This window comes from Boleophthalmus pectinirostris, unplaced genomic scaffold (genome assembly GCF_026225935.1).
Source record: "Boleophthalmus pectinirostris isolate CB_2022bp ecotype Guang Dong unplaced genomic scaffold, ASM2622593v1 HiC_scaffold_5, whole genome shotgun sequence".
NCBI classification, from domain to species: domain Eukaryota; kingdom Metazoa; phylum Chordata; class Actinopteri; order Gobiiformes; family Gobiidae; genus Boleophthalmus; species Boleophthalmus pectinirostris.
The window spans coordinates 4,734,869-4,761,368 of record NW_026571404.1 but is presented as its reverse complement, the minus strand read 5'-3'; the positions used below and the strand labels follow the sequence as shown (position 1 = coordinate 4,761,368).

General features: G+C 40.2%; 2 protein-coding genes across 3 annotated transcripts in view; one reads left to right on the top strand and one right to left on the bottom strand.

The window, feature by feature from the left end:
- Positions 1-437: 437 nt before the first annotated feature.
- Positions 438-7,216, top strand: nanp (N-acetylneuraminic acid phosphatase). 2 transcript variants are annotated; one of them, XM_055162503.1, is made up of 3 exons: positions 438-577; positions 3,562-4,220; positions 4,325-7,216. In XM_055162503.1, exons 1-2 carry the CDS (start codon positions 488-490, stop codon positions 4,198-4,200), a joined length of 729 nt encoding a protein of 242 aa, XP_055018478.1. In that variant the 5' UTR covers positions 438-487; the 3' UTR covers positions 4,201-4,220; positions 4,325-7,216. The 2 variants fall into 2 exon arrangements, with proteins under 2 accessions (XP_055018478.1, XP_020789620.1); XM_020933961.2 differs by having other exon boundaries at positions 3,562-7,216.
- Positions 7,217-7,218: 2 nt separating this feature from the next.
- polr1b (RNA polymerase I subunit B) overlaps positions 7,219-26,500 on the bottom strand; it is a 34,995-nt gene continuing 15,713 nt past the window's right edge. Inside the window, exons 8-15 of the mRNA XM_055162502.1 lie at positions 25,562-25,733; positions 23,124-23,405; positions 21,853-21,986; positions 19,717-19,887; positions 16,145-16,301; positions 15,390-15,586; positions 12,932-13,182; positions 7,219-10,978 (exon numbers count right to left, since the gene is read on the bottom strand). Coding sequence (XP_055018477.1) covers positions 10,096-10,978; positions 12,932-13,182; positions 15,390-15,586; positions 16,145-16,301; positions 19,717-19,887; positions 21,853-21,986; positions 23,124-23,405; positions 25,562-25,733 — 2,247 coding nt within the window. The 3' untranslated portion in view covers positions 7,219-10,095. The remainder of the gene's footprint in view (positions 10,979-12,931; positions 13,183-15,389; positions 15,587-16,144; positions 16,302-19,716; positions 19,888-21,852; positions 21,987-23,123; positions 23,406-25,561; positions 25,734-26,500) is intronic.

Below are 26,500 nucleotides of genomic sequence, written 5' to 3'. Positions count from 1 at the left end.
AATGTGTAAACAAAAACATGCGCCTTTATTTTTGAAGCATGTCTCAATTTTTTAAAAACACGTTGTAATTAAAATCTTACTCAAACATGCATGCACAGACCAAAATACAAATTTATCTAATACAATACAAGTAACTCAGCACAAAAACAACAGTATAATGTGTTTAAAATGTCATAAAAGTCTAATTTGAAAACAATTTCACACATATATCATAAAGATTAGTACTATTAAGTTTACTATTATTCATTAAAAGCTCAAATTACTCAAAGTTTATAATACTGAAGACTCAAACTACTTATTTTAACTGTGTGAGGTGTTCGTGTAGTGAAATGAAGTCGATGTTTTGTAATTTAAGAGCACCCTCTAGCGGCAAAAGCGAGATATTACTTATTTTTTTACCCTACTACATTTCCCATGAGGCACTGCGCCGGTTTGCACTTCCGCGTTTGTAGACTTTCTGGTTCGCTGCGAGTGTGCGCTTAAAAACATGGAAAATAAAGGCGTAAAAGCGATTATTTTTGACCTGGACAACACTCTGATCGACACACACGGCGCAGGAGAGGTGGCTCTTCTAAAGGTACACGAAAATATACGAAATAAATACGAAATTCGGAAGAAAACCCCCAAAACTTTCATGTGTTCCCCGTAGTGATCAGTAAAGTTAGATACAGGACACTAATATAATCCTTTATTTTATTTTCTATTTAAAGTTCAGTTTACATCTTTATTTACAATGAAATTTCTGATCTTTCTGGTGTTATAAAGACCGTAGAAGCACAAAGGAATGAATGAACTGTCCAAATACACAAACATATACCTGACATGTCACTTTTACAGCTTTGAGGCTTTATAATGTCACATAACTCTTTTCTAAATATGCAAAAACAAGACAAAACAAACAAAAATATTGAACATTAGTTATATTCAGTGTGATTGAGGTAAACTATGTGTAGTAAAACGTGTATGTAATTAGTTTTAACCACAAATGCACATAAATAAAAGCCAAAACATTGATGTGAGTGACATGTGACGTCTCCATAAACCTGACTTATTAAGCAAAGGGCAAGGCAAGTTTATTTGTATAGCACAATTTGTACACAAACTAATTCCAAGTGCTTTACAGAATAAGAAATACATTAAAATCACAATTCAAACTAATCAAAACATAAATAAACATCAGAAAAAGAGAGAGACATTAAATGAGAAAGAAGAGCGCAGACTGAAAAATGCAGCTAAACAGAATCAGACTCAAAGTAGAGGCCTGTCTCACATCTTCAGGAAGACTGTTCCAGGTTTTAGTCCAATGAGATTCATTTGGTCTTCAGATATTTTATGTTATTAGGTTCTTTTTACAGACCAAGAGTTTGTTTTCATACAGTTTCGACTGCTCACTTGCGCTCTTCCTCGGAGTCATGTGATGTTCCAGGTTTTAGCTGCATGAACCTGAAACTCTGACTCCCCGTGTTTAGTCGTGACTCTGGGCACCAGCAGGAGGCCGGTCCCTGAGCTCCTCACAGTGCAGATGGTTCATATGACACTAACATGTCACAGATGGACATTGGTGCTTGGCCATGAAAAGACTTTTACAAGCAGAGCCGCTGTAAAGTCTCTGAGCCACAGGAGCCAGTGCAGAGACCTGAGACCAGGACACATGTGCTCGGACTTCCTTATTTGTACTTATTAGGCCTGCAGGAGGGAGGGCCTCTTCCTGTTTGTTTCCATGGAAATGTTTTTCCTTTGAAAAACGAGAGAGACATGTTGAGAGAGATTTTATTCTGGATTTGCCACGAACTGTTGTCGACAAATACTGGTTTTCCAGGGTAGCCACGGGGTCTTAAAAGTCTTAAAAAGGTCTTAAATTTCATGTTCCTAAATTAAAGGGATAGTTCGGGTTTTTTGACATGCGGCAACGCGCAGTGATACGAACGGAGAGAAAATAGTGCCAAGCGATTATGAGGTCTGACTTTTTTGAGGATGAAGGTTTTGTGATGCAAATGTATCACTCTTTTGAACACATGTTGTTTTGAGAAGAAAAACGCTTTATTATACAGTCCCAAGCCAACTTGCCGGACTACTTTAGTCAGCACCGAAAACGACCAGTATCTCGGCTCACCGGACGCAGTCGGGGGTAAGTCATGGGGATGCCATACAGATTCATGTCAAAAAACCCGAAACTATCCCTTTAAGGCCTTAAAAAGTCTAAAATTATGTTGCCAAAGTCTTATTTTTTTTCACAAAGGTCTTAAATTTCATTAGCCTATTTTTTTGTAGACTCAACCGGACTGCAGTGCGACGTTAAACAGAGGGAGGAAAAAAACAACGTGAAATCATGAACGTTTAATTTGGAGTCTGTGCAAACAATACTTTGGTTTCAGGCGCTGGCGGCAAAGAGTAAACAATCAGTAGAGTGGAGGAAGACGTTGGATGGATCATGGGGAAGTGTAGGTTTAGTACAATCCGTGTGTCATTCGTTCATTCGTTTTTCAATATAAAACCAAAAATAAGAAAAAACAACACTTTTCTTCGTTATTTGTCTCCAAAACCAAAATGAAAAAACAGATAATGATTTGTTTTTTCAGTTTTCGATTTTGTGTTTAAATGAAAAATGGAAAAAACGGATAACGACCGTTTCCCGTTTACGTGACTTCCGTGACTGCGATGCCGGACTTTTGCACCGCATACGGACTGATCCAGGTCCGAGACCAGACTGGGACCAGAGCGGGACTGAGACCGGGACAGACCGGGACCAGACCGGGACCAGACTGGGACTGAGACGACTGGAGACCGGGACTGAGACCGGGACCAGACCGGGACGAGACCGGGACTGAGACCGGGACCAGACCGGGACCAGAGCGGAACTGAGACAGAGACCAGCGGTCCGAGCGGTTCCGTGTCATCGTCTGCGCGCTGGTTCCTTGTGGGGAAAGTGAGAATGTTCTGTGGACTACAGGTCCGGACGAGCTGCTCTGGTCCTCCGCGCTCAAGAACCACGGCTGGTTCCGAGGTGGTGCAGCATCCAACTGACGCTTTCACATCAACGAAAACGAACCGAACTAAGAGCTTTTGGTTCAAATGGACCAGGTCCGGGACCAGACCGGGACCAGAGCACTACTGAGACTGGTTCCGGTCTGGTCTCGGACCTGGATCAGTCCTGGTTCAGTCCGTACGCGGTGCAAAAGTCCGGCATCGCAGTCACAGAAGTCACGTAAACGGGAAACGATAATATCTGTTTTTTCCATTTTTCATTTAAACACAAAATCGAAAACTCAAAAAACGAATCGTTATCTGTTTTTCATTTTGGTTTTGGAGACAAATAACGAAGAAAAGTGTTGTTTTTTTGTTTTCTTATTTTTAGTTTTATATTGAAAAACGAATGAACGAATGATACATGGATTTAGTTCCATAGTTGGTTGGTGATTATTAGAATTGGATGTGGTGTTTTTTGCCACTGTTGCGATGTGGTCTTAAAAAGGTCTTAAAGTCTTAAATTTGGGGTAGTCAAACGTGGGGATGCCCTGTTTTCATTTTTAAAAATCTTGTTAACCTTTTGTTTTTTTCCAGGTTGGCGAGTTTCTAAAATCCAGCTTGAATCTCGACGACGCTTCCACCGAAACCATCTGCAGCCGATTCAAACAGAAACTTTACCACGAAGTTTTCAACCCGCTGTCGGGAAAAACCATCGACCAGCTGCGCTCTCAGCACTGGGAGGAGAGCGTCCGAGAGACCGTGGGCTCCTGTCCCGGCGAGTCCTTCGGTTCGGACTGCTACAGGTTATGGAAATCCAGCCGTCTTCAGCTGCTCACCATGTCCCCCGAGGTCCAGGCGCTCCTCGTCCACCTGAGAACGAGATACAAACTGCTGCTTCTGACCAACGGCGTAACGCAAACTCAACGGGAGAAGGTGGAAGTCTCGAACAGCGAGGAGTTCTTCGACGAGGTTGTGGTGGGAGGAGAGCACGAGGAGCAGAAGCCGTCGGTGTTGATTTTCAGGATGTGTTTTGAGATGCTGGGAGTGGAGGCTCAGGATTGCGTTATGGTCGGCGATTCGCTCGATACCGATATTCAAGGAGGGCTGAAGGCGAATGTCAGAGCTACAGTTTGGATCAAAAGACCAGGGAGCAGCGAGAGCGAAAGTATTAAACCGCACTTCACGATATCGAACGTTCTGGAGCTGCCGCGAGTGCTGGCCCAACTTAACTAGATCCACGTGTCGTTCGTTTTCAAAATAAAACTAAAATAAGAGAGTAAAAAAACTAAGATTTTCTTCATTATTTGTCGCCAAAACCAAAATGAAAAAACGGATAATGATTCATTTTTTCAGTTTTTGATTTTGGGTTTAAATGAAGAATGGAAAAAATGGATAATGGATTAAACCAGGACTAAACCAGGACTAAACCAGGACTAAACAGGAGGACTGAACTAGGACGGAACCAGGACTAAAACAGGACCAAGTGTGCACCCACGTAGACTGTCGGGTGATCGGGACTAAGCCCAGGACAAGGCCGGGACTGAGGCCGGGACTGAGGCCGGGACCATACCAGGGGCAGGACTGAGACCGGGACTGAGATCAGGAGCAGGACTGAGACCGCGACTGAAACCGCGACTGAGTCCAGGACCGAGACCGGGACCAGACTAGGAGCGGGACTGAGACTGAGACTGAGACCGGGACCAGACCAGGAGTGGGACCGAGACCAGGAGCGGGACTGAGACTGGGACTGAGACTGGGACTGAGACTGGGACTGAGACCGGGACTGAGACCGGGACTGAGACCAGACCAGGAGCAGGACTGGTACTGAGACCGGGACTGAGACCAGGAGCAGGACTGAGACCGCGACTGAGACCGAGTCCAGGACTGAGACTAGGAGCGGGACTGAGACCGCGATTGAGACTGAGACTGGGACCGAGACCGGGACCAGACCAGGAGTGGGACCGAGACCGGGACCAGACCAGAAGCGGGACTGAGCCCGGGACGGAGACTGAGACCGGGACCGAGACCGACACCAGACTGAGACTAAGACCGGAGCGTGGTTCAGTCCTGGTTCAGTCCTGGTTTAGTCCTGTTTTAGTCCTGGGATCAGTCCTGGATCAGTTCTGGTTCAGTCCTGATCACCCAACAGTCTACGTGGGTGCACACTTTGTTCCAGCTTTAAATCCTTGAATAAAATGGGACAAAGAGAATGTTTGGTGAATTTCATCAAGGGGAAAGACGTTATTGTTCTTCTTCCTACAGGATTTGGGAAAAACTTAATATACCAGTTAATCCCGATACAACATACGTCACGACCAAACAGCAGCGATTGGTTAAATAAAAAAGTACCTGCCTACCGTCGAGCGAACGAATCCTAACGCTGCGAGGTCAGACGGTTTCTACAAAGTGATGAATCAGACTAGTATTGTTCTGCATTTGAGCCTTGAGTGTTCAGAAAATGTCAGTTTACACCTACCCCCCATGTAATTATTTGACAAATTAAGTGACTAATTAATACATGTCGTGACCTGAGAGACATGAGTCAAAAATAAAAACACTAAAATGACAATCTGCTTGATACTATGAAGATGTGAGTCAAAAATGGCTAAATTTTAGATTAATATTGCAGTTTCCAGTTATTTATTACGATTTACTGTATGTATAAACTCATGTGCTGGACTTTATTTTATGTCAGATGCCCTTCCTGGACCAATACACACTAAACATTCAGGTTTCTTCTTGTAGCTGGGATTAGGATTTGAAGACTTTTGTTGTATTTCCTTTAACTTTTACATTCATGTTTCTCATTAAACACTGTTTTTATGTATTATATGTTTATAGATACATTTCAATTAAGCATTTCTTTAAATCACATCTACATAATTACAGTATTGATTGGGATAAAAGCTGTATCTGTCTGAAATCAATGTATTATTAAATGATTTTTTGGTAACACTTTATAATAACTACACCTTATTTAGTCTTAATAAAGCATGAACAAAGACTTAATTAATAATGAAAAAAGATTTAATTAATAATGATTCACGCTTAGTAAATGTTTAATAAAGCGTAATTCGTCTTCACTTTAGAAAAGCTCTCAAAAAGACTTAACAGATAACAGCTGCCTGAATTATCATTGCATTGCATTATTAGTAAATCATTCTCATAGTTTAATAATGATGAATAAATGCTCAAATGGTTAGTTCATGAGTAATTAAGTATGAAATAATTATGAGTAACTATTTACAGCACAGGCAAATTTAGTGCAAGTGTGAATTAAGGCAGTAATTAAGTAGTTACTAAGCGTGAATCATTAAGTTTTTATTCATTATTAATTAAGTCTTTGTTCATGCTTTATTAAAGGTTGTATGGAGGATTTTTTTTTGTTTCAAATTGTCAATGAAAGTTTAAAATACCATTACAGAGATGCAGCAGCCTTGTAATTATGTTGACTAAAAAAAAAAAAAAGAATGAAAATCTATCAACTATGGACATAGTGAGGGCAGATAAACATCAGCCAATAGAAAACAAGGCTCCCTCATTTTCTATTGGCTGTTAGGTTGTCAATCAAACTCCCTACGTTTCTAGTGTAAATGACTCGCCGGCGCGCGGGGATTATGTGGTTTATGCAGCGGTTCTTAGAGGTTTTTTAAACTGTAGTTTCCTCGCAGTTCACACAAAATTTGTTGCGATGGCGGACGAGAATCCACGACCAGTTCGCCGCAAAAGAAAGTCTGTTTTTGAGGTCACCGAAAGAAGAAAAGAAGGAGAAAAGGAGCAAAACCAAACATGTGATTCTTGGAGATTTCTTCCAGCGACTGCATGAATGAAGCAGACGAAGGGTCTAAAAACTGACACGTCGGTCGCTAAATTATTTCTAGACGGGTCACTTCAACAGTAATTCTGAATGTGCACCGGCTGTAAACAAACGTGATTTCTAGAGTAAAGAGGCGGGAGGAGGTGTTTCTACTGAGGCTGTGGAGGAGGAAGGTGGTGTCACACATGCACAACATTTGAAAAAGGACTGTCGCTCTATTTGTCTTCCCTTTAAAAAATCCTCTATACAACCTTTAAGGCTAAATAAGGTGTAGTTATTATAAAGTTACCGATTTTTTGTATCAAATAATAAATCGACTAACTGATCAAATGAAATGTGTTTTAAAACAGGGTTATTGTGATGACGGTGTGTGAAATGACCAACACTTTTTTTAGATATTCTTTTTAATAAAATATAAGATTGACAACAGAAGCTTGAAATCTTTTGTACATTTAATCATTGCGGTCATCTTCAATGTTCCCAAACAACGAAATATGTCTTAAAACATGTCTATTTTTCAACAGTTCTTTCCAAAAATACAATTATCTTTAGACTGGATCAAGTATTCCTCTACTCAAAGTTCATAATTGTCCATTTGTTTTAGTGACAAATCTAATCACACTGACAAAAACTCAAAACATCTGCATATCAACAAAAGCCGTTTTACTAGAAATCATTTCACTTTACAGAAGCGGTGTGGAACTTTTCGGTCCGTGTATCATTCGTTCTTTTGTATTTCAATTAAGAATGAAAAACAATAAAATGGGAAAACTTATTAGATTAGATTTTAACCTTTATTTCATCGTGCCTATTTCAATTTTGCAATTTTAATATTTTATTCTCTTCTAGCAGCAGAACTTCATCTAAACCAGAGAGAATAAAATATCAAAATTGAAATAGGCACTGAGACTGTTTTTTGATTGGTGTTATCTGAAATAAACTTTAAAATAAATATCGGAAATGAGACAGAATAATGAAATAAACGGTTTTCCCATTTAATAGATTTTGTTCTTAACTGAAATAAAAAACACAGACCCTTTTCTAGTGGAGAGTTTGGCAGGTGCTTGCCTCCATGGAAATGTTTGCCTGAATTGTAGGGGTGTGCAAAAATATTGAAATATCGATATATCGTATAGTTTAATGTGATGATACAGTACCGATATCGTGGGCTGCTGTATCGATATATCACCAAGAGTGTTTTTTGGTTTATTTTACTAAATTATTTTGTTACAGCTACAGTTTTGTTGTTTGTCCAGAGGAAGGAAACTCATTTATGCGACACATTTGACATTTTAACTGTTTAAAACTGATTAAAGTGTTTTAGTTTCACATTCACTTTGTGCAAGAAGTGGTTTGACAAAGACTTGATTGATGATTTAGCTTTTTTTATATTGAACCATATCAAACTGATTTGAAATATAACGTATCGAATCGAAAGTGCAGTGTATCGAGGTATGCATCATATCGGCAACTTCTCGATGATGCCCAGCCTTACTGAATTGTATCATAATATGGATTTTTGCATTTATTTGAGGCCTCGATATGACACATATCTCAAAACAGTGCACTTTCGATTCGATATGATACATCTCAAATCGATTCGATACAGTTCAATAAAAAAATAAAGGCTAAATCATGGCTGTGATACTAAAAGTCTTTGTTAAGCTGCAATGTTGATATGAGACACAAACATTTTAATCATCAAAACAGTGAAAATGTCAAATGTGTCGCATAAACAAGTTTCCTTCCTCTGAACAAGCAACAAAACTGTAGCTGTAACTAAATAATTTAGTCAAATATACCAAAAAATACTCTTGGTGAGATATCGATGCAGCAGCCCATGATATTGATACTGTATCATCACATTAAACTATACGATATATCGATATTCCTGCACACCCCTAGTGATTTTATTACTTAAAAAGTGTGGCCCTGTAGTGTCACATCTTTGCTTCACGGAGATAAGTTCAAAGCTACAGTGGAACATTCCAGGGAAAACTATATGTAAGTTTTTTTTAACACGTATGTGACAATATCTAAATCTTTCGGTATGATATTATCATGATATGCATCTCACGGTGCGATATTTGTGATATTTTGAAGAAAAATAAATGTAGATGCAACACTTTTTAGCTTTTAAAATACCTTGGCAAGATTTTTGTGTGAATTATTTCTGTCATAATCCCAAGAATTCAAGTCAAAAACATATTTCTTCGTGTTGTTTGCGCTGAAATGAATCATGGGAAATGTAGTTTCTGATTTTTTTACGCTGTTGTTACTATAAAACCTGCATTTAAGCAAAGAAACGTTTAATTCGATATATTTTGACAGCCCACGATATTATTGTGAGACTTTTAGTGATACAAAATCACAGTATTTTGTTTATTGTTATATCCCTATTTTTGAATATACCATATTTTCCGTACTATAGGGCGCACTTAAAAGCCTTTTAATTTCATCCAAAAACAAGTGCGCGCCTTATAATCCAGAGCGCCTTATATATGAATTTATGGGGGCATCTTAGTACGACTTTAGTAAACTACAAAGCCGCTCCACTTGCAGCATTACGGCTCCCGCAGTCAGGAGCATCAGGAGTAATACAGACTGTGATTCCTTTTAATATCAAAATGCACCTGTCAAGAGACACGCTCACAACGTCCACTTTAAACTCAAGGCTGTTATAAAGTGAAAGTGTGAGCTGCGTGGGAGCAGTGGATGAGAGAAAAAACACACAATCACCGAGACAGAGAGACAGAGAGACAGAGAGACAGCGCCGAGCCACTTACACCACGATCTGCCGACGGATCGTGGACGCCCGGGCGAAGGATCAGGATCAACTGTGGTCCGAGTTTTCGCCAAGACCCGATTCATCACTGAACTGAACTGCCAAGGAACAGTAACCACACTGACTCGGATCATGACCAGAGGGATGTGGACGTGTGGACGCCGTAATCGCCCAACTGTTTCAACTATTATGACTTATTGTGAAAACTCTAACAGTTTAGAGTCTCAGACAGTATTTTTTTTACGCGTTACATTTGAACAAATTTGAGAGTTATTGTGAACGCGTTAAATAAAGTTTGACTAACTTATCTAACTGTTGTGTTTCGTTTAATGCGCCTTATAGTCCGGTGCGGTTTATATGTGAAAACATTTCGAAAATAGACCATTTAATGATCCAGACTGCTCTATAGTGAGCAAAATACGGTAAAATGAAAACAAATTACATATTTTTGGAATTAAAGCAATAACATTTCCATTTAGACAAACAGCTGCCAAACCCTCTAACAGAAAAGTTCCGCAGTGCCGCATTATTTCACATCTAATTTGACTTTTATATTCATGGCTGCCAACTCCGCCACAAAATATCTGAACACGAAGGGCACGGACACGGTGTCGATGGACTCGCTCTTCCCACACAGCGTGCACACGGTTTTCCTGTGCTTCGTGAACGACCAGTGGGGAGGCGGTTTCTCCAACAGCGGCGACAGGAGGCTCCCGCAATCGACGCAAATCTGAGCGACGGAGCGATCTGAACAGTTAAACAGACGGTCGTGAAGGAGGAAGGACGAACCGTGAGCCAGTAACGCGTCTCTCTCCATCTCCCCGAACCGGATTCCTCCCTGGATGTTCCTGCCTCCGACTGGCTGGTTGGTAATTTTGTCCCTCGTTCCCGTCGTCCGGACTTGGAATTTATCCGAGACCATGTGCCGAAGCCTTTGATAGTAAACCACTCCGATAAAGATGTCCGCTTCCATTTCCAAGCCGCTCACACCGCTGTACATTCTTTCCGTGCCGTAGTAGTTGTATCCTCCAGCTTTCAGCATCTCCCCGAAGTATTCCAAAGCAGAATTCTCCTCGGAAAAGGTGAAAGGCGTGGCGTCGTGGCTCAGACCGTGCAGGGCTGCGGACTTCCCGGCCATGCTCTCGATGAGCATCCCGATGGTCATTCTGGAGGGGAAGCCGTGCGGGTTGAAGAGGATGTCCGGGGTCATGCCGCTCTCGGTGAACGGCATGTCCTCGGTGGGCCACAGGCGGCTCAGGATGCCCTTCTGACCGTGGCGACTGGCGAACTTGTCTCCGATGGTGGGGTTTCGCGGGATCCGGATGGTGATGCAGACGCGTTTGAAGTGGCCGGTGCCCAGGTCGTTGCTGCAGATTTTGATGTTGTCCACCACACCGGACTCCTGGTTTCTGGAAAAAAAAATAGAGGGGGAAATTATAATTCTTAAATATCTGTTTTAAAAGTCCTAAAATTAACTCCTGTGAGCTTTAAGCCACGATATATAATGTCGTTACTTCAGCATAAACAGACCTGGAGCTCGAAATGCTCTGTTCCACCTGTTGAGTTTTTGATATAAAAACAGTCAACATCTTTTTTTTTAATCTTACAATTCTCTACTTAAAATAAACATGTAACGATATCCAAATCTCTCGATACAATAACATCACGATATGCATCTCAGAACATTCAGAAAGTAAGAAAATAGGCAAAAATGGACACACACCCCTAGAACCCAAAAAAATCTATAAAATTTGGGAAAAACTAATCCAGTTTGTATCAGTCTTTTGTGCCGATTTGGAGTGACTCATGTAAATGTATCATGTAACATTGTAACAGTGATACTCTCCACCACCTTCCAAGAAGCTCGCCAAGAGATTTCAAAATTATACTTACTGTGCTGTAAAACTCAAATTAGATTAATTAAATGCCTGTTACTAGTGACGGGCAAATGAGTCGGAGCTCTGGAGCACGTCTCCTTCTTTCTGCCTCGGAGCTCGTCTCGCAGCAGCCGCTCACGTGACCAAAGTGTGGGAGTGTCGGTCCCTCCCCCTGCTGCTTCGCTCTGTGTGTCGATCGCTTCAGTGTATCGAAGCGTTTCATTGGCTCAGCGAATGTTCCGCTCTGTGATTGGTTCAGAGCTTCAGAGTGTTCAGTGCACTTCTGTGGTTTGACGAGCGCTAAACTGCTACAGTATAAAAGACGCACCAATATTTCTTAAACATGTTGGGTAGTGAGGAGGATTGTGTGACGTTAGTGGTGATTTTGGCGACTTTTGGCATTTGTTTAATTTTCGATGGCGTCTACAAGTGAAAAAAATCGATCCATGGTTTGGATCACTTTGATCTAATTCCACCTAACAAGATAACACCTATTTTCTTATTTACAGCTGCTATTTATGTTGCTCTTTACATATTATTTTAAATCATCATTATTATTGTTGTTGTTAGGTACGGTGTCTCTCTGCACACAAGTGTTGTCTTACACTAACAATACTTCATCGATGCTGAGACGCCTGCGTGACAATGGTTAAATTTGTCCACTAGAGGTCAGTGTTTCTCCGAGGCCTCAGACACGTCGAACCATTTGAGACAATATTGAACCTGACGTGTCAATGCTTCACGAGGCTCCATTCGCCCAACACTACCTGTTACCATTGTAAATGTATCATTTTGATGCCTAACTTTGTGCACTAATATTGGATAATGGTTTATGTTTTATAAGCGTCAAACTATGGATTGGCACAGCTCTTATATACACTATATTCCTGCGACTGTTGAAATGAGTAGCTCTCTGGAATTTTCATTTTGTAAAGATAGTTCACCAGAGGAAAAAGATTGGACACTCCTTGCACTGTTTTTTTTTTTTTTTTTTTTTGTTGTTGTTTTTTGTTAAAAATAAAAATAAAATAAACAGAAAAGGACTAGGATTGTTCTGGTATATTACTGATTGTAAAGATGCCAAACTTTTTCTAATAAAAACAGAAATAAAAACAGAAAAGAAAGTCTAGAGGAAAAATGAAGGAGAAATTCGGGCGACAGCAGCTCAGTTGAGTGTGAGCGTTTTTGTCCAATGATCAGACGGTTGGCAGTGCGATTTCAGCTCCCACAGATGAATGTTGTTGTTGTGTCCTTGGGCAAGACACTTAACTCACTTCACCCCCAGTGTCTGCGTACATTGGTGTGTGAATGTGTGAGTTGGTGAGTGGTTTCTTGTTTTAAAAGAGCTTTGAGAGCCTTGAAAGTGAAAAAACGCTGAATAAAACTGTGACGATTTACTAACTGACTTCTGAAAACCGAGTCTGTTGCTCCATTATCAGTTTAACATCAGGTTCAGAAGCTCTAGTTGCTGATCTGGAGTCTTACTTGTAGAAGGTGGTGAAGCTCTGGCCCGTGTTGAGGTTGATGTAGCCGTAGAAAGGGTCTCCGTACTGCAGCGTGGAGCCGATGAAGGGCAGTCCGTCCGGGTCCAGTTTGTCCGTGTTTTTGGGGTCTCCAGGTTTAGTCCCGAAAACCACAGCGTCCTCCCCTCGAACTTTATCACACAGATCCACCACCTCCGTTTTATAGATGCAGCCATGTGCAAAACCGCGCTCCCAGGAAGACTTATTCACTATCTGGAAAAACAGGAAGGAGATTGTCAATATAACATTTTCAAAAAGTCTTGACAAGCCTTAACTTGGCTTTGGTTAAGTTTTGATTTCATTCTCCCATGGAATATTTCCCACTATTTAAATTTTCTGGTGGAGGTTTTGCCTCTTGCTTGCCTCCAGGATAATGTTATTTCTATGATTTTAATCAGTCACATGTGTTCATGTGTTTTCATTACAAAAATCTGTGGCCCTGCGGTGTCACGTCTTCCTTCTATGAAGAAGAAGAGTAAAGGCTGCCACACACTACAGGACTTTTTTGGTCTTAAGCAATTTTTAAACAAAAAGAGCACACCACAGATACGAGGAGAATTTTATGAGATTTTAAACCTCTGATCGCAAAAACTGCAGTGGGATAAGTCTGTGGACCACAGGATATAAAGCTGTGAGAGCGATTGCTTCACCTGTTTCCTGTCTACAGTAAAACTACTCAAGTGTTCAAAAGATCAGAGCTCTGCACTTCTAGTTTAGATCCAAATCAAAACTGTGTTATTGTTATTTGTGAAATGTGGTGCAAAACTTCAGATACATGAAAGAAGTAGAATCACTATCGATATTATTAGGTTCTTTTTTTAGAACAAGAGTTTGTTTTCATCGTAAAGGTGGGATACTGTCCTGAGGAAGTCAGACTGCAGGTGGCGCCGTCGTCCTGACTCCACCGGTAGGAAAACAGAGACAAAACCTGTTCAAATCAGCTGAGCGACACGTCACAGAAACATCACGTGACTCTGAGGAAAACCGCTCGTGAGCAGTCAAAACTGTCAGGTATGAAAACAAATTCTTTGTCTGAAAAAAGAACCGAATAACAAATTATCGGAAAACCAAATGAACCTCATTGGACTGGAGTCACTGTCACTAATCTGCAGCTTCACCTCGATCCGTGACACACATAAGGAGCTACTCTCCCCTTTTTCCTTTCAAACTGGATTAATAGCGCTGTTTTGTGGACTGGAGTCATTATCTACGGAGGATCATTTCTATGGATAATGTGGACGAGATGCAGCACTTTAAAGTTACCGCTTTACGAGAGGCGAGGAATAAAATCTTTTCATTATTGTTGCTCAATCCTGAGTTTGTATTTTGCATCTCTGAGTCCATCACGCTCTGTTTTATCAACTATTATCGTAGAGTTGCTTTGGTGGTTATAATCTGACAGAGCAGTTCAGAGTTTCACGACACACGAGGAGCAGCGGCTTCAAAATCGCACACAAAGACACAAAGTCGGGTCACACCTCCTGAACTCGGGGAGAAGCAAATCGCAGCCAAAATCGGGCAAATTCTCCTGTAGTGAGTGTCAGCCTAAAGTCTCCTTCCAATTAATCAGCAAGATTAGTTGAACAATAAATCCACAGGAGATACGTTATAACTAGGGATGGGCATTCGATGAAATTTTCTTAATTTCTTATTATCGATTAATCATTAACATTTTTATATTAAAATGATCATCATTATTATTACTATCTGCACTAATCTGCATAAATAAATTCAACTTTACGACATATAAACCGTAACGACTCTAGAGCCACATCAGCTGTTTGACATTATAATGTGTTTAATTCAGTTTTGTTCAACTCAGAAACAAAACTTAAAACCACATCACTAATTTACATAAACTCAGCGAAGATAAAAACTCCAGCTCTTGTGTCACTGATGTGGTTCAGTTTTTGTCGGATTAAAAGACATGACTCAGGTGAATACAGGTTAGTGTGACCAGATTTGTGTTTGTCAAAACCAGGACAGCGTACGGGGGGAGGGGGGCGGGGCCTCGTCATCCACATTGAGCGACTCTCACCTGGAAAAACTTTTTCCCACTGGACACAGAAACATATGTGCTGCTTTATACACTGTGCACATGGACTCACACTTGTCCCAACGCAACGGAAAGTGTGGAATTTCTTGTACAAATCATCGTTAAATCCACATTTGTGCTTCGGTTCGTTACAGACTGACCCACTGTTTGTGTCTCGCTCCTTCTGATGCAGAGACACATGTACACACCTGTTTGGTCACGATACACAGAGACACCTACATTCGGTTTGTTGATTAAAATTAATGTAATCGATGAAATTCTTAATGATCAATGATCAATTAATCGATTAATCATGCCCATCCCTAGTTATAATAATACAAGCTAAAAACATTTTCTAATAAAGAAGGTGTTTGTTGTTTCTCACCATAGCGTCCTCCATGTCGTAGCCGGTGTAGGAGATGACGGCCACGACAGCGTTGGTGCCGCTGGGGTAGTTGTCCAGGTTGTAGTGGTCGTACATGTACGGTCTCACCAGGGCGCTCTGTGGAGTCTGCAGCCGGTACAGTTTATTATCAGAGCGATTCAAGAACGAGTGCAGAGGGAAGCCCATCGTCTGCTTACCTACGGAGAGAAAATAAAAGATAAATGAGAAAAGATGCATATGAGGAAGAAAGTCTAGGTGAAAATGCCAGTGTTCTGATGTAAGTTAACAATTTTAAACAACAAATTCTCACTTAACAACAGCATTTCTATTCTATTGGCCATTTAAATCAATTTCAGTAAAACAAAAAACTGTAAAAATATAGGGGGAAAAAAAGTAGGATGTTTTGGCAATACACTGTAACTGGATAAAACAATAAAATTATCTCTAAAATACTGTTGTAGCTGTGTTAAATCCATCTTTGCTTGGATTTTACATTACATTTGTACATTACTTGAAGCTCCTAAGCATAAAAAATCCAAACTTAGAAACATATTACAGTGAATGTGTTAGAAAAGTGTGGACAAACCACATTTACTGAAGATAAAAACATGTTAGAAACAAATCAGATTAGACATTTTGACCCGTGAACAGCTGCTTTTACAATCTATCTGCTCTGCGTTAAAACAAATTTTACTTTGAAAACATGAACAAAATAAGGTATAGAGGAACGTAAACATTTTTGTGGTCAGTCTTACCCATCTGACACTGGTACATGTTGCGGGGGCTCTGGTTGTGGTCGGAGTACGGGATGAAGTTGGCGACGACACTGAGCATCGTGTGAGGAAACAGCTCCTGATGAGACGTGACGCCGGCCTCGATCTCACCCTCCAGGATGCCCACGTTTAAGTACAGCTGGAGAACGTACGAACGAGTAATACTTCATATAAGCTGTAGTCAATACATCTATGGTCATGGATGTAAACAATAAATACTGTTGGAAAAAATAACAAAACCTAAAGTCCCGTTCAGAACAAAGCGTCAAAAATCACCCTAGACGCCTCTATTTGGACGCTTTTGCATTTGAGTTGAGACACCCCCGATGCGAGTCTTGGACGCTGTGGACGAACGGGAGAAAAATACTTGATGCACGTCCGTTGCCCTGGAAACACATGCCCACTCCTGATCTTTTTCCAAAACGATGGTGTTTTTATTACATAAAACCATCAGCGGAGGAAATCAGCTCAACGATTGTGTCGTATATATATATGTAAACTCCGCTAATGACACTGATCCAGTCCTGGTCCAGTCCCGGTCCAGTCCTGGTCCAGTCCGGTCCAGTCCTGGTCCAGTCCCGGTCCAGTCCTGGTCCAGTCCCGTCCAGTCCGGTCCAGTCCGGTTCTGGTCCAGTCCTGGCGGCTCCATGATTGCGGCGTATATATATTTATACTTTGCTAATGTTTGTGACTCCTGCTTCGGTTCTCGGGTCTTTCTCTTTCTTCTGTAAAATGACGTCGCTACATCACTGGATACTCGTCCCTGATTGGTTGACGCGGCACATCTGACATGACAAGTCCAGCATTTTCAAATTCTGACACTGACGGCAAAACGCTGTAGCCGTCAGCCGTCAACGCCAGATTCACACCACGCAGGACGCCCTGGACGCGCGTCCACATAGACTCAGCATAGAAACTGGACTATTTTAACTATCTGAAAGTTAAATGGGGGTTTGAGTTGGGGTTATTTGTTAGAGTTGATATGGTTGAAGTTAATTCAACTTCCCTTAGTGTTAATTTGGCTCCTCACACCCACCACTTCAAATTTCCGTGAGAGAAGACCAGTTTGAACCAGTTTTCTTCATAATTTCATCTTATATTAACTAAAATAAAGTGTAAAAGTAAACCATCTCCGTGTGTTGTTTGGCTAAATCAGGATAACCCTACAAAGTGTTATCTGTTTACTCTCAAAACATTAATATAACTCTTGATTTCGGGGTTAAACAGGAACTTTGGTCCATTTCCAATAATGTTAAATTACAGTCAGTCTAGAACAAATTGGACTCATATAAACCCTGAAAAAATGTTCAAATTGATTCTGTGAGTCAATTTTAACACTTCACTTTTTGCTGTGTAGTGTCACCATGGTAACTGCTGAACATTCCACCATACAGATACATGTAGAGCACCCCCAGTGTGATGTCACCGCAAAGTATCAGTTATATCTTGTGTCCCATCCATAAATGAGCCACTGAATAAGACACCATTTTACTCTAAATCTACTGCAGGACTGAGCACTTTGTTTAACTCTGACCGGCTCGTTTAAGCTCATTTGGAATTACAAAATAAACATATTTTATCATTTTACCTCATGCGTGGACTAAAGCTGCATTGCTTTTATTTTAGAGGTATTTTTTGATTACTTTTTTGGAAGGCAATCTCAATTTTTCGTTGCTTAGTCATAATATAAACTCTTACCAGTCTGACCAGCTCGTCAAAGCAATGACATTTTCTGTGTTTTTTATAAAGAAATACAATTAATGTTACGCAAAACTGAGTTAAGCATTTTGGCCCTTCACAATATTTTCTGTCTCTCATGTGGCCCCATGGAAAAAATAACTGCCCCGCCCTGGTCTACTGGGTCATTTAACACCTGTCAGAGCTCGCAGCCCATAAGCTTTTTGACTCAGCGGATCCAGTGTTAGAGTTTCATAAACAAAACACTCAAAATGGTGGAATCTTTGGACTGATATTTTGCTTTACCAATCACTACTTCTGATCACCACAGTAAGAGTCGGCTCTAAAACCCATTTGACATAATTCTAGATTTCCAAGTACGGTACAACAGTGTCCAGTCTGAAAAGGTCCCATGACACAGTTCTGATTGGTTTCATCTGACTGGAATTTAAAGGCTGGACTAAAACCATTAACTCTTTCCCCCCTGGACGCCGACTAGGAACAACCCAGACATATGTTACTAGGACCACAGATAGAGCATCACTGCATAAAAGAAAACAGACTTCCACGAGTGATTATAAATTAATTTTACACTCATGAACTTAATTGTAACACAGACATATTTGTATCTCTGGAAACTTTAGACTCTGAACTCTTCATTTCTGGATGTTTAAATGTGATTCAGCTCATTTACAGGTTTATAACAGCTCACTGAATATGAGAGTTTACCTGGTCAGGTGCAAAATCGAAAACAAAAAACTACATTCAGCATCTTATATATACATGTTCTGAGAACTATATTCTTAAAAAAAATTAAAAATATACTTTGTCAAAGTATTTAAACAGATTTCATATCAGTAGATACAGTATAACCAAGTGTGCACCTGTTTTTACCTGTTGTTCACCTGTGTGCACCTAATTCATTTTTTCCATCTAGCTTATTCAACTTATTTTATTTATTCAACTAATTCAGCTCATTATAATATAATAATATAATAATAAAACTCTTCCCCGTCAGTGTGTGTTCAGTATTTGTCATCTTGGCTATTTTCTCATGTGCAGAGCTTCACATAAGAGTTTGTTTCTGTAGTGATTCTGTTATACGTCGCATCTTGGAAAAAAGACTGAAATATTTTAAAGGACTGGCCTGGGCAACATCCAGATTTCAGGGCAATTTTGGTTCATAATCGAGTATAAAGTCCAGATAGTTTGTTTGGATATCGCAGGACTCCACACAGACGCATCAGCGGCATTCTCACTATCGTAAGATTCACTCTCTGAAAGTCCGTCGCTGTCGCTGTTTTCCACTTTATAATCAACTTCATCATCACTTTGAAATCAATAAAAGTCACTTTCTCTAAACTTATCCATAAAATACGTCCACTCCTCATTATTTCTAAAACTGTGCGCCGCAGCACCGCGATCTTTCCATTGCACGTGTTTCGTGTTGTGTTTTTTCCAGAAGCTACCATCGTCACTACTTCGCCAATTCGCCAATTTTTTCCGAAGTTAATCGAAAACATATCCTTGAATCCTATTGGTCAGTCTAGTGTGGGTTGTAGTGGCCCCCACCTATCACAGTCTCTGTTTAAATGTGAAAAACCGAGCCATTTCTAAAGGTCGTCAAATCTCGTCTTTAGTGATACAGCGGAGGAGTCAAAAGTCGTCATTAAGGGAACGGGGGGGTCGTCAAATGTCGTCTTCACGGGGGAAAGAGTTAAACAGGGACGTGGACGGCACTGAGACCTCTGATTTCAAACAGACCAGATGTGTGTGTTTGGTGTGAATCTAGAGCGTTCGCAAAGCGTATTTAGCCACAAGTGCACACGTTTTCTTCAGTCTGCTCAAATCTGAAGTGTATAAGTGAACACACACACCTGTTCAAATGTTCCAATGAGCTCCTCCTTGCCCAGAGCCAGGTTCCTGACGGGCCTCATCATTCGACACGGCGTCGTGAACAGGAACAGCCCCGGATACAGACTGGCCTTTCCCGTCTGAGGGACCAGGACGATCTCTGTCCAGGCCGGGATCCGCTTCTCCTGCAACACCTGGAGGAGAGAGAACAGAAGGACATTAAAGGTTGTACGGAGGATTTTTTTAGTTTCAGATTGTCAATGAAAGTTCACAATAGCTTTATAGAGATGCAACAGCCTTTTAATTATGATGAGCAAAAAAAAAAAAAAAAAGAATGAAAATCCATCAATTGTGGACGTGGTGGGGCCAGATAAACATTATTTATTGACATCTGAACAAAATGTAGTCTTTACTGAAAAATGTAAAGATGAACAAGGTACAAACCCGAAGAACACCAACTGAATATATTTAAAATCCTTTATTACATGGAGGGACGCAAAATTTAACCCTCGTAAAGCACCTGTACTGCTACTTTTCACTTTTTTATGACCCAGTGAAGCTTTCTACCTCTTCTCTACATCTGATTATCTATTGGCTGTCAGGTCGTCAATCAAACTCCCTACAATTCTAGTGTAACTGAGTCGTCGGCGCGCTGGGATTATGTGGTTTACGTTCGCCTCTCACACATTCCACATACACAAGACGCCGTTTACTCAACCAACTCGGTGCTTCTTGGCGGCTTTTTCCAACTGTAGCTGAAAGAAGAAGAGAAGGAGAAAAGGAGCGAAGCCAAACTAAGTTGATTCTTGGAGATTCCTTCCAGCGATGGTGCGACTGAAGCAGACGAAGGGTCTAAAGACTGACGCTTCAGGCGCTAAATTACTTCTGGACAGGAAATTTCAACAGCAATTGAATACAGCGCTGACTGTAAACAAGCATCATTTCTAGAGTAAGGACGAGGCGGGAGGAGACGAGCTGTGGAGGAGGGGTGAGTCACACATACGCGACATTTGAAAAAGTACAGTCCTTGTATTTCTCTTTCCTTGGAAAATCCTCTGTACAACTGTCAGAATAATTTTATTATCCCATATTTGCTAAATACTTGTGTGATATTCTATGCCTATGAGTTTTTTTTTTTTTGAGGAGGCAACAACAATATAACATGACCTAAAACTCACAAGAGTCAATTTTGTGTAGTATAGAATCTTTAAATAGTACATACATACAACAATAAAAAAAAAAAATCTACCAGTATTTACTAAATTTCACATGGGAAACCAGTTTTAATTTTAATTTTAATTTTATGACTTGACATACCAATTTTTTTTTTTTATTATTTTTTTTTTTTATTAAAGACAGCAGAACATAACATTAAAAAAAAAACAAAACAAAACATCAACGTTTAACAATTGCAATATTCAGCATAAAAACAAAAACATAAAGCAACAACCACAACACCACAACAAATACAAAAAGGCCCCCCCATTTCCCCCTAACCACCCACACCAACACAAAGTCAAAACAATATAAATGTGATAGTGCAACATAAATACACCGCTAGGCTCCCCCGAACATTGATACACTGCGGCCAATTTATAATTGAAGTTCCTTTTGTCTCTCTTCCTTCCTTTTTTTTTTTTGCCTATGAGTTAACCATTTATGTAACTACAATTCTTTGATTTATAATGTACCAACCACTTGTATGAAAATGAATAACCTCTGTGTGTTTGACAACTGTGTGCAGTGTCCTGTTGCTCTTGTGAACCTCGAGATGATTCCTCACATGAAGCCAACTCCCACTGTCACACATGAAGAGTTATGATGGTGTCTGACCTAAGGCACCTCCTGATTGTTAATCATGTTTTATGTGTTTGGACTATGCTTAGCTTCATCAGTTTCTTATTATGTCTTTGCTGTTTCCCCTTGAGAATTATCATTCTGTAACTAGGGCCTCCTAATGAAATAACGTGTGGAGACTGTTGGTTTTGATGCCCACTCTCTGCCCGTTCTCCTCGCGAGTAAAACTGAATTAATCTCTTGTCTTTCTTCTTGTTTACAATGATTAGGCAAACCTAACAACAACCTTTAAAGTCACTGATCCTCACACACAGCAAATTAGTCTAGTACCTACGAAAACAACTGTACAAATCCATTGTTACCTTGAACCTTCTCAGAGATTCGACCACGACTGGAGCGAGTTGAGCCTCGACCCACCCGACCACAGCCCCGTCCAGCACCACAGGGTAACAGTCTGAGTACGGCTGACCAGGGCTCCCGTCCACTGGAGTCATACCTGAACAACAAAACAACAACATAACAAACACAAACACATCAAATCACTCACGCTGGGGCAGACTCACATACAGAACGGAGTGGATGAATTTTATTTAGCTGCAAATTACCTTGAGATAATTTTATGTAACTTCTGTTAGTCAAGTAATGTGTTCATTTAAAAAAAAAATGAAAATGAAAAAAAATAAGAAAATGAAAAAAAAAAAACAGCTATTTACTTAATAATTTCTCTCCAAAACCAAAAAAAAAAAAAAAAAAACGGATAACGATTTGTTTTTCCCAGTTTTTGATTTTGTTTAAATGAATAATGGGAAAACGGATAACGGGACTAAAACCAGGACTAAACGTGACTGAACCAGGACTGAACCAGGACTGAACCAGGAAACCAGGACTGAACCAGGACTAAAACAGAAGTGAACCAGGTCTAAACCAGGACTGAACCAGGACTGAAACCAGGACTAAACCACAAATGCCAGGATGGGCCCGGAGGTGCACCCGCATAGACTGTCAGGAGATCGGGACTGAGACCGGTTTAGTCCTGGTTGACCTGGTTCAGTCCTGGTTCAGTCCCGGTTCAGTCCCGGTTCAGTCCCGGTTCAGTCCGGTTCAGTCCCGGTTCAGTCCCCGGTTCAGTCCTGGTTCAGTCCTGGTTCAGTCCTGTTTTTAGTCCTGGTTTAGTCCTGGTTTTAGTCCTGGTTTAGTCCTGGTTCAGTCCTGGTTCAGTCCTGGTTTAGTCCTGGTTCAGTCCTGGTTCAGTCCTGGTTTAGTCCTGGTTCAGTCCATCACAGTTTAAGCCACAGAAACGGGAATCGTTATCCATTTTTTCCATTATTCACACTTTTTACACAAAACCGAAAACTGAAAAAAAAACAACAAATCATTATCTGTTTTCTCATTTTGGTTTTGTAGACAATGAAGAAAATTGTTGTTTTTTCATTTTCTTATTTTTGGTTTTATACTGAAAAATGAATTAACAAATGATACACGGTTTTAGGAGCACGTATCCAAGTGTTCTGGGTCGCACTTGAAAAAATTATATCTGTCATTAAAAGATCAGCTACAGGAGCATAGGAGCGAAAAAATCTGATTTGGGTCACGTCAGGCTGCGGTCTGCTTTAAGTAAAACCTCCTCCCGTACCGAGTGAGCAGAGCAGAGCGGGCAGGCCTGTGGTGGGCTGGGTCTGCGTGACGATGCTGCAGGTGGAGGTCATGTGGTTCATGAGGCCGCAGGGCTCTCCGTCGGGCGTGTGCACCGGGCACAGGAAGCCCCAGGACTCGGGCAGAAGCTTTCGCACCGTCGTGGTCCTCATTTTGGCGAAGGCGGCTCCTCTGTGCACACAGCGGAAGTGAGACAGGTACCGGATGAAGTTCAGTTTGTCGGCCACAACGCAGAGACCAGTGCCCTGCAGCAACCCCAGACCTGAAGAACAACAAAAATATAGTACTGTTAATGTGTAGGTTTTTGGTCTTTTTCTTTCTAAATATAATTAATGAAAAAAAAAAACACCTACAGCAACAAGAGTTTAACAAAATTACATTCTAAAAATCTGGATTTCATTCTAAATAAAAGTGCTATTTTTACCGTATTTTTCAGATTGTAAGTCGCACTTTTTTCATGGTTTGGGTGTTTCCTCTGACTTATACTAAGGTGTGACTTATTTATTAAAATGTTTGAGTGAAGCGTGGAGAGGTTCTAGTCTTGTGTGTGACTATCTGCTGCTCCTGTTCCTCCTGTACCACTGTCACTTGGCTCTACTGCGCATGTCTCCTGCAGAAAGAGCCTCTGTCCTGTCTGCATCATGTCAGTCGATCGCACCGTTACTTCTGAACAAATTAACATTTAAACAAACTTATAAAGACAAAGACTGAGAAGACGGAACACAAATGCCCCCAAAACTAAATCAGATTCTGCAGATTACAAACTGCAAGTCCTGAAATCTGCAGCTGAAAATGATAATCGAGCAGCAGAAAGAAAGTTTGGAGTGAGTGAGAAACTTGTGACAGCGGGAGGATGCACCATGAAACTTTCCTGAAGTCACTGGATGGATGGACAAAGTCTGGACTTCAGTGACACCGAAACCATCCTGTCGGGATTCAGAAAGACCCAAATAATTCTAACTGGAACTGATGCCGAGTCTGACGACAGCGACACAGAAGAGGAAGCGACGCTCTGTTTACCTCCAGAGGTCGAATTGAATGGATTTAGTGATTTGGAGTGAGATGGAGAGTTTGTTAAACTTGTTCTGTTCTGTTGTTTATGTTATAGTTTATCTGAAGAACTGTTCATATGTGACGTTAACAGTCTGTTGTTCTCTCTTCTATTGTTTTTACTAGAACTTGACTTTCAACATGAAATATCAGTTCCTGGTCTCTGATTTTTATAAAAATAAATTTCCCTCAAAAAGTGCAACTTACATATGTTTTTTTCTTCTTCATTATGCATTTTTTTGGCTGGTGCAACTTATAGCCTGAAAAATACGTTAATCTATTAACATTTAAATACATTTGTTTACATTTATTTCAACTATAATCCTTCTGTTACTTTTATGCAGTCATCTTTGGGCCCGGTCAAGCAGAAGTAAACAACAAGGCCAAAAATTCAAGTTAATTCATCTGATATAAAAATGTATTGAACAGATACATATGTACTCTAGTTTATGAAACTGTTTACCTTTTTTTCTGAACCATTTTTTGGTTCTAAAGTTCCATCCGTTTTAAACAGACCATGTATGAAACATGGAACAAAAATTATTTCCCAAATTTCAAAGACCTGCAAATCATGTAAATAAATGGATGTATTTCATCATATCTTGTGTTATTCCATCTTTGAACTGTTGATGAAGGGACATGATTAAAAAAAAAAAAAAAAAAGTATTTAAAATGATAAAAATTTGCTTGGAAGGACTGACATATTTTATAGAAATAGTTTCCTTTCATTTTGAAGTAATATTAAAGTATTCAGAAGAAAAAAGTGACAAATGATGTAAAATCCTGCACCTTCTACTTGTTTGTACAATTTTCCCTCCGTTACTTTTCCCTCCGTTACCATGACCTTTCTTAATAAAAAATCTCATGAGTCAAAAAGTAAGAGGTTTTTCAACCTAATCTTGTACCATATGGTAGAAAACTATATGAAGCAAATATTCAAACCAGTTTGTTAAGGATATGTAAGTGAGAACCAAGAGTTATCACTGTTTGGATTTATTGCCCAAAAAGTGCTGCATATTTCATTCCCTCCGTTACCGACATGAGTTTTTTAATTTTTTGTCAACAACTTGAAAGAATCTCACAGGTTTAACTTGACCCTGTTGGAGTGTAACTCTTTCCTACATTCTGATACTTTACTTATTTCAATAGTTCCTCTAGTTTCTGAATAAGAGACATTTGAATGTCAAAAATCTGCCCGTTTCCCTCCGTTACTGCTTGACTGGACCCCTTTGCTTTTTGCTTTTTATTTAACGATGTATTAAGTCCAACTTTAGTCTAAATTTTGGAATCATTTTAAACCTCACAGCATCAGATTTCAGTAGAGATGAACCTCAGACACTTGTATTCCTCCTTCAGTTCAGTCCTCACCCGTCCTGGAGACCAGGTTTCCGGTGGCGAGCAGATACTCAAAGGCTTTGGTGACGTCAGTTCCCATGTTGAGGATCTTCATCATGTTTTCACTGGTCCAGCCCGAGTTGAGCCTGTGTCCTCTTTTATCCATCGCCATCTTCACCGAGACGAGCCACGAGGTCAGACGCTCCTGATGCAGATGGGAAAACTTTCATCAGTATTTTGCTTTTTTGTTAAACTTACAATAAAAATGAACTATTAAGAAAACTAATATAATGTTGAAGTCCAGGTGAGTGATATGCGACTTTGTTTGTAAATCTTAAAATCTGCTTTTCAGTTCAAAATGACAATAAATGGAAATTATAATTCATTGGTTCATGATTTATCCACAGAAAATCCTTCTCCTGTTTAAGATCTTTTTTTAATTGTATTTTATTTTTTTTATTTATTTAAAAGGGACAATGCATATTCATGAACATATACTTGTAAATACGCCAGAATTAGCCCAAAGGCGACTTTTCATCTGTCGTCCCTGTCAGGTCAGAGAGACAGAGACATAAAACATAAAACAAAGAACATAAAACACGTCACAATAGACAAACACACAACACTGACGTTTACACAGGAGCAGAACATTAGTGGTTACAGATCTGGTTTCTCTTAAGCCGTCGTTTCAGTTTACTTTTAAATGAACTGAATGTGGTGGAGTCTCTTATAGCAGCTGGATGTTGTTCCAGATTTCTGTTCCTTGACCTGTTGACTGAAAGTTGTGCGTCTACAGGGTTTTGCAGAGGTACAGGGTCTTGTTCCCCGACCACTAGAGCTGGACTTGGGCTTCATGAACTCACCCAGAGGAGGTGGAGCGAGTCCATTTAAGACTTTGTAAACTGAGCAGACGAGTTTACATTTTTGAACATTTCCAAAACTTAAGATATTATACTTCTGTATCAAATATCT